The 17,087-nt window shown below is 38.3% G+C and overlaps 1 protein-coding gene across 4 annotated transcripts in view; it reads right to left on the bottom strand.

The window, feature by feature from the left end:
- Positions 1-17,087, bottom strand: part of plxnb1a (plexin b1a) — an 87,275-nt gene that overhangs the window by 7,100 nt on the left and 63,088 nt on the right. For 2 of the 4 annotated variants that reach the window (XM_077214175.1, XM_077214174.1), the window contains 22 exons: positions 16,531-16,639; positions 14,840-15,520; positions 13,210-13,344; positions 12,945-13,067; positions 12,501-12,594; positions 11,060-11,226; positions 9,479-9,630; positions 9,182-9,287; positions 7,078-7,214; positions 6,533-6,712; positions 5,271-5,463; positions 4,915-5,157; positions 4,632-4,808; positions 4,392-4,540; positions 3,345-3,445; positions 3,034-3,251; positions 2,750-2,928; positions 2,581-2,647; positions 1,125-1,271; positions 776-941; positions 497-600; positions 307-391 (listed from right to left, as the gene is read on the bottom strand). In XM_077214175.1, coding sequence (XP_077070290.1) covers positions 307-391; positions 497-600; positions 776-941; positions 1,125-1,271; positions 2,581-2,647; positions 2,750-2,928; positions 3,034-3,251; positions 3,345-3,445; positions 4,392-4,540; positions 4,632-4,808; positions 4,915-5,157; positions 5,271-5,463; positions 6,533-6,712; positions 7,078-7,214; positions 9,182-9,287; positions 9,479-9,630; positions 11,060-11,226; positions 12,501-12,594; positions 12,945-13,067; positions 13,210-13,344; positions 14,840-15,520; positions 16,531-16,639 — 3,713 coding nt within the window. Of the gene's footprint in view, positions 1-306; positions 392-496; positions 601-775; positions 942-1,124; positions 1,272-2,580; positions 2,648-2,749; positions 2,929-3,033; positions 3,252-3,344; positions 3,446-4,391; positions 4,541-4,631; positions 4,809-4,914; positions 5,158-5,255; positions 5,464-6,532; positions 6,713-7,077; positions 7,215-9,181; positions 9,288-9,478; positions 9,631-11,059; positions 11,227-12,500; positions 12,595-12,944; positions 13,068-13,209; positions 13,345-14,839; positions 15,521-16,530; positions 16,640-17,087 lie in introns of all 4 variants that reach the window. The other 2 variants (XM_077214173.1, XM_077214172.1) reach the window with 1 other exon arrangement.

Below are 17,087 nucleotides of genomic sequence, written 5' to 3'. Positions count from 1 at the left end.
GAAGTCTCTGGACCAAAAACTTTTCATCCAATCATTGCATTCGGTCCTAATGTAATGATAGGATGTCCTACCTGCCTATCAACCTATGTATTTGCATACCTCCAACTCAAGACTCACCACTGGCTGTGAGCATGTTCATGTGTTTTGGTGAAGGCATGGCTTTGGAACGTCTTATCCCATTTTCTTTTTTCAAAGCTCGCTTGTTATTTGCTATCCTCTACGAAACTTGTGGTAAATTGTGTTGTTGCTCAGAAGTCGTGAAAAAAAACTTAACTCCACGTTGTGCTGAAAAACAAGGAAACTCACTCTCCCCTGGTATGTAGTCTTGGCTGTCGTGGTGGATTTGCTTGGATTGTCGTGACACCAGTGTTACTGTGGCACCATCTGGGACCTGCAGGAAACACTTACAAATCAACAAGGGCTCACAAAAAAAATCAGCACGTGAGATTTCACTCCACAAATTGAAGTCTTTAGATTGAGGAAGAACTTGAGAGACCTTGTAGTGCTGTAAAGTGTTGAGGCGTTTCCAGGACCCCTGAACCACTGACGTCAAGTCCTGATCTGACAGGATCAGATGACCAGCCGTTCCCGCCCTCCACTCTATAAAACACAGGAATACAGGAATTTTAGGATTTTATTATATTATTTAAATATGAAATACATATTCATTATTAAATAAATATTTTAATAACATTTTTATTTAAGTATTTTAAGTAATAAATATTGTAATTTCTCTTAATTATTAGCTTGGTTTTTAAACACTCTATCAGCTTACCCAGATGCACAGAGTCTGCGGAGGGTCTTTGGGTGTATGACATGCCTTTACATGTCTGCTCCACAATCTTCTCCTTAACTTGTGTGATAGTGTCACAATCCAGCACTTTGGTGGGGACCGTCTGAGACTCACCAGCACCTCCGTTGGTCACCAGGACATTCAGAGTCTATGGAACAACATGGAAATATGTTTTACTGCTCATGAAAAAGGTTCTGTACGTCATATGTGAATGTATACCATTGAGCAAAAACATGAATAATACATGAGTAAAAGTCTAGATAATGCATGAGACTAGCATATAAAGTTGATTTCTGCTTCAAACTCTGTGTAGAGAGCGTGTGTGTCTCACCAGAGTGCGGTACTCCACATCTTCCCGCAGCAGTCGGTTGTCGTTGAGTGTGTATTTGGCTTTGCCTGAAACCGCGTCCACTGGGCCTTTATCCACCTGGTGCTTTATGGCTCTGAACAGCATGTAGAACGCCTCCCCTGCTGTATCCTGCCACAGGACAAAGAAAGTATAGTAGATTCTTACTAAATGAATGTGAAACATGAAATATAAATTTTTTGTTATTTTATCTTGCTTAACCCTGTAAAGCCTGACATATGAAATAATAGTCAGAAAAATCACATTCTTTAAAAATGGAAGTGTTACATATTGAACCTTAAGACAAAGAAAAGTTTGAAAAAAGTGTTTTTGCATGTCATATTAGGCTTTTATGGCACATTTAGTATGAAATAGTGAGACTATGGAGCTCATATTTAAAAAAAAGGGGGTAAATCTTTATGGCAGTATATGCATATAAATATCAGTTGTCATTCTATATCTCCCATTAATAAGATTATATTTAAATGCTTAGTTTTATAAATCAAAGCTCTCGGTTACACTTTATTTTAAGGTGACGTAGTTACATTGTACGTAGTTAAATAAGTACTGACTAATGTTAATTAACAACATTTAGTTACGGTACTTGTTTGGTTTTGGTTAGTTCCTTGTAATTATGCATTATTTACTGTTATTATTACAATAGTAAGTACATGTAGTAACGTGTAGCTACATCACCTTAAAATAAAGTGTTAGCAAGCTCTGTAAAATAAAGCTTCCTCAAAAGCCTGATGTATCATATTTGATACTCACATTTTAACATGATGTTTCTTAAAAATTATGTATGGATAATAAGTAAATCTAAGTTGCTTCAGTGCACTAAATATTCATCTTGAAATAATACAAACAACATAAAATCTATTTCTACATTTACTTTATGGAAATCAGCAAAGATTTCACAACAAAAAGGTGGATGTTTTTAGAATTATAGAAATAGGCCTTTAAATTGCTGAAACAGTAGAAACTATAAATCCGATACAACAGAAATGAAAATTTTGCGTATCAAATATGATACAGTAGGCTTTATAGGATTAAAGATCACTTTCTGTTCAAAACTACTTAGTCTGTAACAACATTTGAAAAAAACATTTACATTGTTAATTCATTTTATTATTCTTCAATCCAAGTTACTTTATCCATGCACTAGTTAAAAAAAATATATAATTTTTTTAAAGTTTATATTTGTCATTTTGACTTTATTATGATAGGTACAGTAAGTAGACAGGAAGCGAAGTGGGAGAGAGAGTGGGACCTGAACTCGGGGTCACCCGAAGTGCAATGCCGCTATATGGCGGCGCACTGCCCACGAGGCCATCGTGCCGATGGCACGCTTGCTTGCTATTCAATTACAATCATTGGCATGATTTCCTCTATTTTATGTTCTCTCTTCCAGCAAACCCAAAGCAAATCAAGCATCACTCACCCTGAGGAAGGTGTAAAGGCAAATGGACATCCAGTTTGTCAACAGCTTCTCCACCACAGACTCAGTCCTACAACCATAATCAAGTTAAAAGATCTAAATCCTGATCATGTGATTTAACATTCTGTGATCACAATAGGGACTTAATGATAATGTCCTCATCACTACTGACCTGCGCAGCATGAGTTTGGGGTTCTTAGTGGTGTACTGCTCCACCAGGTGACTAAGCAGAGTTTTTAGGATGTCTGTGAAATACTCCAGCTTGCCGTGCAGCGCCACCGTGAGGAGGGAGGCCACATACGCCCTGTCCCTCGGAGAGAAGGTTCGCTGGGCTTCCAGAGTGTGAATGAACTGTGGGGAAATGAGATGAGGACACACCCAACCTTAATGGTCTATATAATCTAGTTTGTGGTTGTTTGAATAATCCTCCATCTCGCAGGTTTAAGGAAAGCCTACCTTGGTGAGGAACAGTTTGCTGTTGAGCAGGTTAGAGAGCTGAACCAGGCCCAGCTCCACCGTGGCCCGGCGACAGGCGGGTACGTCAAGATCCCGCCTCAGTGGAGAATCGCGGTGACCCGGGAAGAAAATCCTCTCTGAGTATTTACGATAATCCAGGAATGGAATCCCAGAGCCCATGAGATCACTGGACACATCCATCATCTCAGTCATCAGATCTGCACATAACACACACACATACATACAGTTTATGATTATAAGGGATTTCAAGCATGCAGGCAAAGTCTGATGTTTGTGTGGGAGCGTCTGACCTGTGAATTCCTTTTTACAGCGGTCTCGGACACTCGTCTCCAAATTCTCCAGTTGGATCTGGACTTTTTTATAGTCTCTTAATGCTTGCTTGCTTTTCCTCCTGTTAAACACACACACACACACAAGCACGCACGCACGCACGCACGCACGCACGCACGCACGCACATTATTATTATTTATTGTAAAGATAGAAATCTAGGTAGGTATTTTATATAGGTAGGTTTTCATATAATATAATATAATATAATATAAAATAATATATTGCTAGCTTTCACTTTTTGACCCCACTGTACGGTATAGGCCAAAAGTGATGTCTGGAGTGGATATTTGTTTTTAATGACCCTACAAGTTGAATAAAACCATCAAAATATGAGGAAAATATTTTATTTTAAAAATGATGGAAGAACAAAACAAACTTGGTTGAGGTATTTATCTGACAAAATATTTTGGCAAAAAAGGCAAACTACAGCTACAGATTTTATTTTACCATGCAAAAATAAATAAAGAAAAGCATAGAAAAACAAAACTCTCAAATAATTTTTGGCCAGGCTGTCATACAAATAAATTATGAACACGTGCAAAAATGAGAGAACCAAATTAAATATTATCTTTGTATGACAGCCTGGCCAAAAATGATATCTGCACAATTTCATTGAATTATCACAAATAAATAAAAAAATGACTCCAAGCACAACTACACAATATGCTTACAAAATCTTTAAGACTTATTTTAAAACATTTGACAGTCACCCTTTTATTCAATTTTCAACTACTATACGTCTAAGGCTACGTTCACACTATCAGTCCATATCCGATTATTTGTGTATCCGATCGAGACGGATTTCCAGAAATGTGATTTGAATAGGACTTCAAACCACATACTGTATGGATGTAGCTTGAAACGGATTTGTAAAAACTAATTTCATGTGATTTTTTGATGTCCACATTAACTCATTCTGATCAAGATTTCAATCGGATATGCACAAAAATCGGATTTGGACTGACAGTCTGAACGTATCCTTCCATTAGTAAGTGGTGCATGATACCTGTATATGAGCACGATGACCAGCACAATGAGAGCCACGATGGAAGCTCCCACCCCGACTCCCACCTGGGCCTCTAGAGGGAAGGCAGCGGGGCCCTGAGAATCATACTGCACCCGTCCCAGAGAAAAGTTCAGATTCCCCATCCTCACCTACACAAACGCACACAAAAACAGATTCTTATACTGTATCACTGGGAAAACACCACAAACCCCTAACCGGTTCAGATGTGAGCTGGCGTACGGTGAACTCCGGAAGCGTTTCGGCGGCCTCTCGTTTCTTGGACGCTGCCACTGTCGGCTGCTGTGTCGGGGGCTCACAGTACAGGTGGTTTCTGGTTAAAGTCTTCACAGCACATTCTCCATCACCAATCAGAGCGGCCACCTCCTCCTTAGACATAGCCAGGTCCAGATTCTCCCCCTAGAATCCAAATTCAGACAAAGCGCTCGCCATAGAACCATTCAAGTATGTACAAAAAACGAAATAACACTGCTATGCATTCACACACAGATGAGAAGACACTGACCTCCACAGAGATGATGCTGCCGGGTTTGTGGCGGAAGGGCTTGCTGGGGTCGTTTTGATTTAGGGTGTGAAGGACCGGATTCGGCTCATAACTGAAGGGGCTGCTGCTGACCGTCTCAAAATCAAAGTGGAGGTTATCCAGGAGGAAACGCACACTGACGGAAGCGTGCAGGGCCTCGGGTCCCACCTCGGGGGTGAGACACAGGATCAGAGTCGAGCTGTTCACTGTGCACCGCTCCTCCACCTGATCAGAACAGGACATGAAGAAGCAAGACTGGATTTTAATAACTGACTTGGGAATGCTGGTCAGTTTGTTGATAGAAGGCACAAGCGCAGACTCACTTGTGTGAACTCTACCTGTTTGACGACACAGAGACTATCTTCAGGACAGTTCGGCTCTGGGACGATTCGACGCTCCCTTCTGAGAGGATCCGCACTCCTCCTCCTCCTCCTCTTCTTCTTCTTCTCCAGAGGGGTCAGGGTCACGAGGATACGTGGCTCCTGTACCACGTCCAGATGCTGGCCAGACACTCGAATGATACGGCCCCCGCTTACACAAACACAGATGATTAATGACTTGGGTATTATGTATGCTGACTAATAATAATAGCAACACATTTTTCTATTTCCAAATCACTGATGGGAAAAAATTACATTAATTTGTTAATTGATGTGCATGTCTAAAATAACCATAATATCTACCTGCATCCTTTCTGTAAATTACAATAAAGAGCTTTTGAAATAAAAATGATAACTTTAATGTTGAGAACACCCCAGTCCAAAAAGACAATTTATAGAAATGTTCTGCCATTTGACAGATAAATAAATAAATGATCACATGACAGCATACATTTACATAAATGACATAATTAGACTTGCCAAGTCTTAATTAATTTTATAACTTTATAAACATAAAATAAACAATACAAAACATTTTTTTTATATATATATATTCCTAAAAATTCAACATGAAAAAAGCACAAGTACTTTAGAGCTGTAAATATATCATTCCTTATATGGGAATCTTTTGAGAGGTTTTTATTTAAATGAAATAAAATAGGCTCTAGCTCTCATTTATTAGCATTTATGATTCTATGAAGAACCTTTAACATCCATGGAACCTTTTAATTGCACAAAAGGTTATTTATAGTGGAAAAAGGGTTCTTTGGTATATTATTATGCTCTTCACACTAAAAAAAAACATGGTTCTTTTGAGAACTGTTCACTGAAAAGTACTTTGAGGAATTAAAAATGGTTCTTCTATGTCATTGCTGTGAAAACACCCTTTTGGAACCTTTATTTTTAAGAGTGTGGGACAAGCAGTTTGGAAAATGGATGTAAAAAAAAAAGAAGTTAAATCCTTAAAACAAGATAAATTTACTTTATTGCATTGTAAAATTGTTTTCAGAGAAAATATTTTTTCTCCATTGACAAAATTACTTTTTTATACTAAATTAAAGTACGTTTTATTCCTTAATTCATTAATGGAAAATAGACAATATATATTCTCAAAAACAAGTGTTAATAACTTTTGCAAATTGAAAAAAAGACACACACACATACACACACACACACGCATATATATATATATATATAAATGTAAATATTATGTTCCTTACCTGAGGAAGCTTTTGGAGGGAGCAGCATAGGTCACATTGGGGTCTGGAGTGTAATGATACATCTTTTCCTGTAGATGGCGCTGAGCTCTCCCAAACCGCACTGTAACGCCACTCTCTCCGGTTCTGTTACTCCCTCCAGTCACACATTCAAAATGTTCGTTGTTGTATTGCTCGGGAGAACTGTTAAGACACAGACTGCATTAAACTCTGATCAATCTAATGTACTGTTACCAAGTTTAAACAGGAATAAATCACACAAAAAACCCAAAAAACACTCATGTGAAATGTAGGGAGCATTTATATATAAGAATTTATATATTTAGGACATAAATCATTGTTTTGGATCTACCACCAAACCACATTAAGCAACATCTTTAACAGAAGGATGATTAATTATATAAAGACATTATCAGCTGACATGATATCAGTTGTGATGATATCAGATAGTGTGTGTGTGTGGTCAAGATGATATCATAATGAGATTTACTGATGACTTCTGTCTGATTGGACTGCTGTAGAGGACGATGCTCTATACAGTCACTTACATGTGACACGGGACTCCACCAATCAGGATGCTGATCTCACTGGCACGGCCCGTCAGAAGGTTCTGTCCCGTGATCGTGAGTGATGTGCCGCCTGACATTGGGCCTTTCAGAGGATACACTCCCAATAACACTGGGTCCTTGAGTTTAGGAAAACAGAACATGCGTCATAAAACACTGCCTTAGATATGTGGTGCAGTAACAAGGATCCCATCCTATTAAAGTACCTGAATAACACATATACGATATATTAAGTATAGCACAATTCTGGCTAAATTGAGAATCACAATTTTTAAGAAAAAATAGAGATCACTATTTCCCCACGATTCTGAATGAATCTAAACAAAATAACATGTCAATTAGAGGTTCAGACAAAATGTTAATTGCTGCAGTTTATTAAAAAAATATTTAATTAATTTGAATAAACATTTTTTTTAAAGTTGGTTTTAATGAATGATTCAACGATTCATGAACACGTTTCATTATTGGATGAAATCTCTTAAATAAACGATTCAATAAACAATTTTAACAGTTCCTTGTTGCCACCTACTGGTGCATCAATGTAATGATACTTTCAAAAGGAGATTTACTCTATTTTGATCACTCCCATAGACATCAGTGTTAATATCCGAACTATAAACTTTTATCCCAGTACTTCTGTGATAATTTGAATTGCTGTAACACAGAAATAATGACACTGTGAGGTTGAAAAGACTGTTTGTAAAGCCGTTTCATACCTACATGACAACTACTCTCTCTGGATCAGCAGCAGCGCCAACACAGATCTGAATGTTCGCTGTGATCGTTCTTGTCAAAGGTTTAATAGTCAGAGACGAATCGCTGTTTCGGAATAAGATTGCGTGGGTGTTTGAATCGAGATCCCGATCTTTTAATGATTAATCGTGCAGCTCTATTGAATTTGTATAAGATTTGTAAATATATTTTTAATATATTTAATAATTATAATAATTAATAATAATTATCCCTTTCCTTTCATTTTTTCCTTAAATTGAAAATAAACATTAAAGGGATAGTTCACCCAAAAATGAAAATTCTATCAGTATTTACTCACCCTCATGTTGTTCCAACCCCGTAAGACCTTCGTTCATCTTCGGAACACGAATTAAGATATTTTTGATTAAATCTGAGAGCTGGATCACTCCTCCATACTAGTCCATAGGCTTCTTCAGGGATTGAAATTTGCCAGGCCCGAAAATTCATTAAAGACATCGTTAAAATAGTCCAAGTGACTACAGTGGCTCAATCTTAAGTTTATCAAGCGACAAGAATACTTTTTGTGCGTCACACGTTGGCTCTCTATTGGCCTACGCTGGTCATGTGTGCGATGCGTGTGACGTATAACACAGTAGCTCTACGCGATCACACTAAGTTAACTGACTCGAGGCCCACAGAGAATGAAATGAATAGTTGAAATAAAGTCGTTAATTTTTTTTTTTTTGCGCACAAAAAGTATTCTCGTCGCTTGATAAACTTAAGATTGAGCCACTGTAGTCACTTGGACTATTTTTTAACGATGTATTTAATAACTTTTCGAGGCCGGCAAGTTCAATCCCTCAAGAAGCCTATGGACTAGTATGGAGGAGTGATCCAGCTCTCAGATTTAATCAAAAATATCTTAATTCGTGTTCCGAAGATGAACGAAGGTCTTACGGAGTTGGAACAACATGAGGGTGAGTAAATACTGACAGAATTTTCATTTTTGGGTGAACTAACCCTTTAAAGTCTTAATACCTTTTGCAATTTTGTCAAATAAAAAAAACTGTAGAATTGTATAAGAATTGTTTACGAGAAAATTTGTCTCTTTTGTTTTTTCCCTCCTTGTTTGAAGCGTAAATCTAATTATATTTCCTCCTTTAATTCACCACTGAAAAAATAAACATGAACATATTCTCTCTTTTTTTAACCTTTCTAAGGTTTTAAGGAGGACAAGACAGAAGCACCATTTAAGAAAATCAATTTTTGCAGTGTTTTAAAAACAGTCAAATATCTCCCTGACTTTAATAAACACTGCATGAATTCCTTGCACATAATTCAGTCTTGCTAAACCACTGTTTTCCCTTTAGTGGCGTGATGGATTAATGGTTACCTGGTAACGGAAGCGCTGGGCAGACTGCCCGATTCCTCCGCCTTTAACCTGCACCGAGACATGCCCGCTCAGTTCCCCTGCGCTCGCTGTGGTCTCACAAACAATGCTAACAGGCACAAAAGAGACCTCCCATTAATCAGTGCAGTGGATCAATACTCTTCATCACACTGTGGAACTCAATCGCCTGAAGCCGTTAATACAATGTCATTAACGAAGGCTAGTAATATACAGCAAGCCCTCACTTTAAGATCAGAAACCCTCAGATCATGTGGTATGATACACCGCTGTTGGATTTACCTGGAGGACACCTCGTATCTGTCCGGGATGACGGTGCAGGGGACACCTGCTACAGTCACAGACTGCTGGATGTCTTCAGCTCTCTGACCCAGATTAGAGCCAGACACCGTCAACACTGTGCCGCCCTCCACTGGACCAGAAAGGGGCTCAATCTGAGATAAAACACAAATGAGTTATGTAAATCAGTAATCTACCCAATGATATAACAGGTGAAAATAAAATCCCATAAATTTGCATTGCATGAGGGAATCGAGACTTCGTTTTTGAAAGACGTCTCTTATGTTCTGAAAGGGTGCATTTATTAGATCAGAAATACAGTAAAAACAGTAATATTGTGAAATATTATAAGACTTTTAATAAGTGTTTTCTATTTGAATATACTTTAAAATGTAATTTATAGCTGTGATGCAAAAGCTGAATTTTCAGCATCGTTACTCCAGTCTTAAGTCACATGATCCTTCAGAAATCAATTCACTTCTCTGTTAAAGATGAGATCGTTATGAAAAAAATATTTAAATTCATTCACAAGACAACAATAAACCCTGCTGCTAGCAGCTCAGCCGAATACAAATATCTGACTATAACAATGCATGTGTATCAACCGAATGTAAATAATAATTTATATAGGTTCACTAAGAGCTAAAAAGTATACATGTAAGCTTAATCTGTTTTAAAGCTTTATATGTTAAAACTTGTATTTATATTTATATTAATCTAAATTCAAAGTTTAATACTAATTGTCAATTAATATAATTATATGAATGTTACATGAATGATACAGAAATATAATTCCTATATTATAAATATAATAAATAATTACCAGCAAAAGATGGATCATTTTGTCTCTAAATGTTTTTCATTATAAACTGCTTTAAATCCGAGCGATAAACAGGGGGAGTGGCTTATGTCACTTTACTCGCCACTGATTGGTCCAGTTTTGATTTGCAATCTATAACACCGGGTGCGTAGATTGTTGTTTCCAATACAATTACTTAACATCTTCCAGAGGTCGCATACTTCATAAAGGATGTCTTATTTCATAACAGTAACCATTATTAAATTGACCGTTATTCTTAGTGAAGCATCACTTGTATTTTCTTAATGACTTTGGAATGTAGTGGTCAGTTTACTGAAATGAAGCAGCCTCAATGACGTATGTGGCCTACAAATGCGACCTCATTGTGATCTGATATGCCCCGATTTATAAATCCAGAAGACAAAACAATTACTGTACAAACACACAGGTCAGCACGGAAAGGCCTGCCCCACAGGGTGAGAAACAGTACCACATCTTCATTTAAAGGACAAGGGTCACTCCTTCAAGGATGATCATGTATATTTCAGATGAAAAATCTTACAATGCCGTTTAGCCTGCCAGTTTTGTTTCAATTTCTTAAAGGGACAGTTCACACAAAAATGAAAGAGTAGAAGATCTTTTTTGTATGATATGGAGGGAAAAAATACAGAATGAGTGAGTAAATGGGGACAGACTTTTCATTTTTGGGTGAACTATCACTTTAACTGACTAAGCACACTGTGAAGGGCTCACAGCGAGCACAAGGAAAGCCGCGTGTCCCTCACCGTGTGTATGTGAGGTGCAGGGCAGGTCTGCTGGACGTGGCCGGCGCAGGAGCTCTTGAAGACGCAGCTGGAGCGAGAGCCCTCGCACCACACACACCCGTACTCATGATCAGCCGTGTGACAGCGACTGCAGTCAGAGCGGCCCACTGAGCAGTTATACAGCCGTACTGCAAAGACAAAAACACACGTGAAACAACGGCCACGTACACACTGCAGTAAATTCAGCTGTCCATTTACCTTTCAGTGCTTTATCCTTTTCTGCACATACACACTTCAGTAACTTAGAGAAGAATTTTTCAGTGTCGAAATATAAGAAACAAACAAATTAAATTAACAGTGCTTTAAATTTTGGTTTTCATTTTACGTCTATTTAAAAGAAGCACCCAATTAAGAAATATTACAGAAATTTAATCAAATGAAAAAATTCTTTAGTCTTTAGTGTATTAATGAAAAACTAGTGTACAATTTGAGAACTAAATTTGATGTTAGCTTGGCAAAGCCTTATCTGAAATTTTAAATAACTTAAAAGGATATTGCTAACATAAATTAGCATGTTTCTAACATGATTTAACACGTTGCTAGCATGTTAATATGTTTTAGCATTTTCCTAACATAATTAGCATGTTGCTAGCATGATTTAGCACACTGCTAACATGTTTTAACACACTGCTAGCATGTTTTATCATGCTATTAAGAATTAACAGGTTGCTAGCATGATTTAACACTGCTAATTTGAATAAGCACATTGCTAACTTGTTTTAACATGTTGCTAGCATGATTAGCACATTGCTAGCATGAATTAACATGTTTCTAGCATGTTTTAGGACGTGGCTAACATGTTTTAACATGTTGTCGTAGGATAGTTGTCAAGCTTTGCTAGTAGGGTGGCCATACGTCCGGAATTTGGCCGGACAGTTCGGATTTTAAGCCCCCTGTCCGGCGCAGCCTCAAGTCGGACACTCATTTCTCCTCCTTTTTGGAGTTGCGCTGAATTGTTTAAAAAAAATTAACCTATAAAAATCCTGCATATTGATAGCGGCTCTCTGGTGCCCGTAAATTAGTTCAAATCTCCTGGAATCTAGAGCCGCACATGCGAGACAGAACATAGCCTACTGTATGTGCTCCAAACTGTGTAGCGCGCGCACGGCAGAGAGGGAGAGAGCGAGAGACCTTGCGTGCCCTCAGCACCCCCGATTATAAAACGATTATATTCCACAGCTCTAGCGGATACCAAACACATGACATGCCAGGACACTGCTATGGTTACTAATAGTTTCGGGAGATAGCCGGGTTCTATACACACAACAATAATTGAGGGGACTCACTTCTGTATTTAAATGCATTTGTCACTCCTGAAACTTAACAGTGTGTACATGGCCAAACAGAAATAGCACATTCAAAATAGCTAAGAGCCGGTCTACACAAACAATGGATAATGTACCATGCAGATCCGCTGGGTAATCCATCTGGAAGGAGTCCCTCCTCCTGACTGAGATCATGCTGCTGTATTCCTCCATGACAGCAGAGTAGGAGTACTTTGAAACCAAGAAACAATCACAATCATTTTAAATACCATAACAAAGCTTTACACAGGCATGTAACTGTTATTGCTAGCAGTTATTGCTATTGCTACTAGCATTATTTAACACATTGCTAGCCTGATCTAACATGTTACCATGTTTTAGCATTTTGCAAGCATGATTAGCATGTCGCTAGTGTGTTTTAACATGTTGCTAGCATGTTTTAGCACACTGCTAGCATGTTTTAACACACTGCTGACATGTTTTACCATGTTTCTAACATGATTTAGCATATTGATATCTTGAATTTTCTTAGCAGTTATTGATGGCCACTTTAAAGTCACATTTAGGTTGTGCTCGCGGACCTGGTGTAGCTGGCAGGTAATGAAGAACAGAGATGGCTGAGTGTCGTCCACTTCCACATAAGCGTCCACCACCACAGACCGGCCCTCAATCACCAACACACACTGGTATTCAAGATCTTTATCCTTTAAAATACACAGACAAAATATTTATATTTCAAATAAATGCTGCCAAGTGAGCATAACCAGACATTATGATCATAGTCATAGTCACAGTCGAACCGTGCTAGACTATCAAGCTCCAACAAGCCTCAAGACGTTGCATCACCTGATAGAGGTGTAAGTTGCGCCCCACCAGAGTGATCTTCCTCGCAACATTGACAGGTAGAAGAGTGCTTCCCTGGATGCTCTCCACACACGGACAGGCGTGAGAACCTCTGCTGATCAGTAAACTCTCTTCATCCTGATCACACACAGATGGACAATACACTTCATTACACACACACACACCACTGCCTTTAAAGGAGCAGACATGGAATATATATTAGCTTCTGTTATATTTAGCAAACCAGGCTGACAGAACAACAAAAGTGAGTGTGTTAGACACAGATTAGACAAAAAATTAAAAGGAAAAATAAAGACAAATGGTAAACAGCCACCAGACTCAAATGAAACGATTAAATAAATGTTCTGGGTTCACTCATGGTTCATTTAAATATTCATTCTTTTTTTGCCAAAGGGATTTTTGTTGCTGCTAAAGAATGAAAAGCCATGAACCAACAACCAGCTACAAGGTGAATCACATTACAAAAATTTATTTGACACAAAAAGGTATTAGAAAATTGGACAAAAAGGTACAAAACATTGTACTTAACATCGTTAAATGGGGAAAAGAACTACAATACCATGAAGCATTGTGAACGATATAATCAGAATAAAAACTATGGTTACATTTAAAACCATTTATTTAAATATGTTTAAAAATAATGTGCATACAAATATTTAAGTAGTTTGATAGCATAGGGAAACTGGCTAGATAACATAATTTGCAGTGCTTCATGGGATTGGGCTGGCACTTACGACACAATTTGAGATTTCTCTGCAGAATCATGGTAATGTAATTATTATTTTTGTTTTTTACCAGAAATTCAATCCACTGTTAATTGGATTAAGCTGAAATCATATGGCCTGATGGCTTCAACAAAGCATATGCCACTGATTAACAACCTTGCAGCTCACAGTTGATCTGTCTTCAAAGGTTTTCATGTTTTCGTTTAAAAATCAATTCCCGTATGGAGAAAATGAACAAGATTTTTTTTTACTTCTGAAAGCCCACCGTTGCACTCAATAAAATTTGAAAGGATAGCAAAACAAAAATGATTCTGTCATCATTTACTCACCCTGATGTCGTTCTGTGTGACTTACTTTCTTCTGTGAAACATAAAAAATCTTTTTCTCCATACAATGAAAGTCAAAGGGGTCAAAAAACAACATGTTAGGACCCCACTGACTTTCATCGTATGGACAAAAAAACACAGAGACATTTCTAAGAATATATATTTTTCCATGTTCAACAGAGAACAAAAGTCAAACAGGTTTGGGATGACATGAGGGTGAGTAAATGATCATAAAATCTTCTGTAATGAACTATCCATGTAAACTGTAAGAACATTACCGTAAACTCCATTTTTGCTTGTTTTATCAAACTGATGGATGAGTCAAAATTAATTTCTGTGCAAATCAACATCATCCTGAACCCAGAACATCCCTTTAATGTTGAGACATTAAATGCCTTTAATATATAATTATGGTTAAATAAGTAATAGAGCAGAACTGCTTTCATCTATTTAATTATACATCCCATCATTCACGCATATAATTCCCGCTTTAGGTACGTTCAACCTCCAGCCTCTGCAGCACAACATGCGAGCAGAGTTCCCCCGAGGAACCACACTCACCGGGAGGAAAAGGTCATCCGAGTCTGACTGGTAGTCTGTGTCTGGAGCGAGGGGGAAATCGGATGAATCAGGCCCTGCCTCACCGTCGCCAGAGGGGGCGCTGGCTGACGACACCGGGACGCCCGTGTCTATGAGGGCATCTATATCCATCTCCGCCAGCGAGAGGGTGACCACTTCAGTGGAAGATGAGGGCAGCGCTTCACTCAACGGCCCCATTGTCACCACTTCCCCAGCTCTCAATGCGGGCAGCGTCACTTCAGCGGCCTCTTCATGCGATGAATGTCCCACAAGTTCTTCGTATGATTGCGGGGTCGGTGTCGACAGCAAACCTACCTGAATGCGCTCCTCCACCCAAGAGCCATTTTGCGAGAGGGTCGTTGCCTCTGTGAACGAATCGGTTGACTCTGTAGTGGCACTGGATGGGCGCATGGAGGACGTTGTGACGTGGTTGGGGGTAGTGGGTGCTTCGGTGAGAGGGGTTGTGGTTTCCAGAGGTGTGGTGGGGGCGGCAGTGGGCTCTGGTGTAGTGGGAGGGGTCACTGAAGGGGTAGTCGGGACAGTGGCTTCATTTGTAATGGCAACCTCAGTGGTCGAGAGGGTTGTTGTCGTGGGTGTTGAGGTGGTATACGTGTACACGTCAAAGTCTTTTATTGTTTGAGGAGCAGATGTGGGGAGCGTGAACTTTAGACGAACACAGGACAACAGAGAGAATGAGGGGAAAAATTAAATAAATGGCAACTGAAATAAACTCGAAACAATAAACAATGTTAAACTAAATAAAAAATCATAAAACACACAAACAAGTGTTACATATAGGAACCAAAAATGGTTATTCAAAGCAAAAAGGAACTGGAAACACATACAGTGGCGTCCGAAAGTCTGAGACCATATTGAATATAGCCAATTTAAAACTTCAAGTAAATCTAAATTTTTTAACAAAAGATATAGAATGACAAATTGTATAATAAATATTTTACATTTTGCACTCATCAATTATGTACTTGCACTAATCAAGTATGTAAATTTGTAAAAAAAAGAAAAAGAAAAATGGGGACAAATGCTGATTAAATAATTTATTTAAAAGAAATTTAAATACACTACAGTTCAAGTTTGGGAACAGTAAGATTTTTTTTTTTAAAGAAATGGATACTTTTCTTCAGCATTAATAGATGCATTAAATTGATGACATTAAAGTGACAGTAAAGACATTTATAATATTAATACATTTCTATTTCAAATAAATGCTGTTCTTTTAATCTTTATATTCAACTGTTTTCAACATTGATAATTTTGCCTCAAATCGATTGAGTTCTGAATGATCATGTGACTGAAGACTATAGATGCTGAAAATTCAGCTGTGCATCACAGGAATAAAATCTTAAAATATATTACAATGGAAAACAGTTAATTTAAATTGGAATATCTCACAACATTACTGTTTTCACTGTATTTGTGATCAAATAAATCAGCCTTGGTGAGCATAAGAGACTTCTTTCAAAAAAATTGTACCAAATCTAAACCTTTGAATGGTAGTGTAGATATAAAATACTTAAACACATTTGCTAAGAAATTATTTTCAATTAGACCTATGCAAAATATGCACTGTTGGTCTTAGACTTTTGGACTGTACCACAATTGCACACAGCATATCAAACTCACTGATATGACTTATCATACTACCAAAAACTTACATTCTGGTTGTAGATGATCGCACCGCGGTCACACGTGGACCGGTGAGTGCACACATGCTGGTGGATGCACCAGTTACATTTCCAACGGCTGTTGACACAACCACTACACCTACAAACACAACAAGACAGAAAATAATGGACCGAAAGTTAGGAGTGACTGCATTAATTAAACCCATCTACACCCCTCTGAGCATTAAGATGAAGATAGTAAAGCTGCCCTGCATCCAAAATAGCTGAGCTCTCAAATTACACATGACTCCCCTAAACTCATCAAACAACATAGAGCTGAGTTCACAGCGTTCCCACATCACAAATCAAAACAGCATCAGGGAGAGCCGTCCCATCAGCGGCTGTCTGCAGGGGTGTATGGGTAAGGGAGGATGGTCAAGGCAGAGGATATGGCAGGGCTGGGGAATGGTGGAATGTGGGAAACAGCTGTTAAATCATCAGGGACGTGTTACTGAGGTCCGGAGAGGGAGAGGGAGAGAGAGAGAGAGAGAGAGAGAGAGAGAGAGAGAGAGAGAGAGAGAGAGAGAGAGAGAGAGAGAGAGAGAGAG

Source organism: Siphateles boraxobius, unplaced genomic scaffold (genome assembly GCF_051911475.1).
Source record: "Siphateles boraxobius isolate OS27281-9 unplaced genomic scaffold, OSU_SipBor_1 68, whole genome shotgun sequence".
In the NCBI taxonomy this organism is placed as follows: domain Eukaryota; kingdom Metazoa; phylum Chordata; class Actinopteri; order Cypriniformes; family Leuciscidae; genus Siphateles; species Siphateles boraxobius.
Note: the sequence above shows the minus strand (reverse complement) of the source record. Positions and strands in the feature narration are given on the sequence as shown.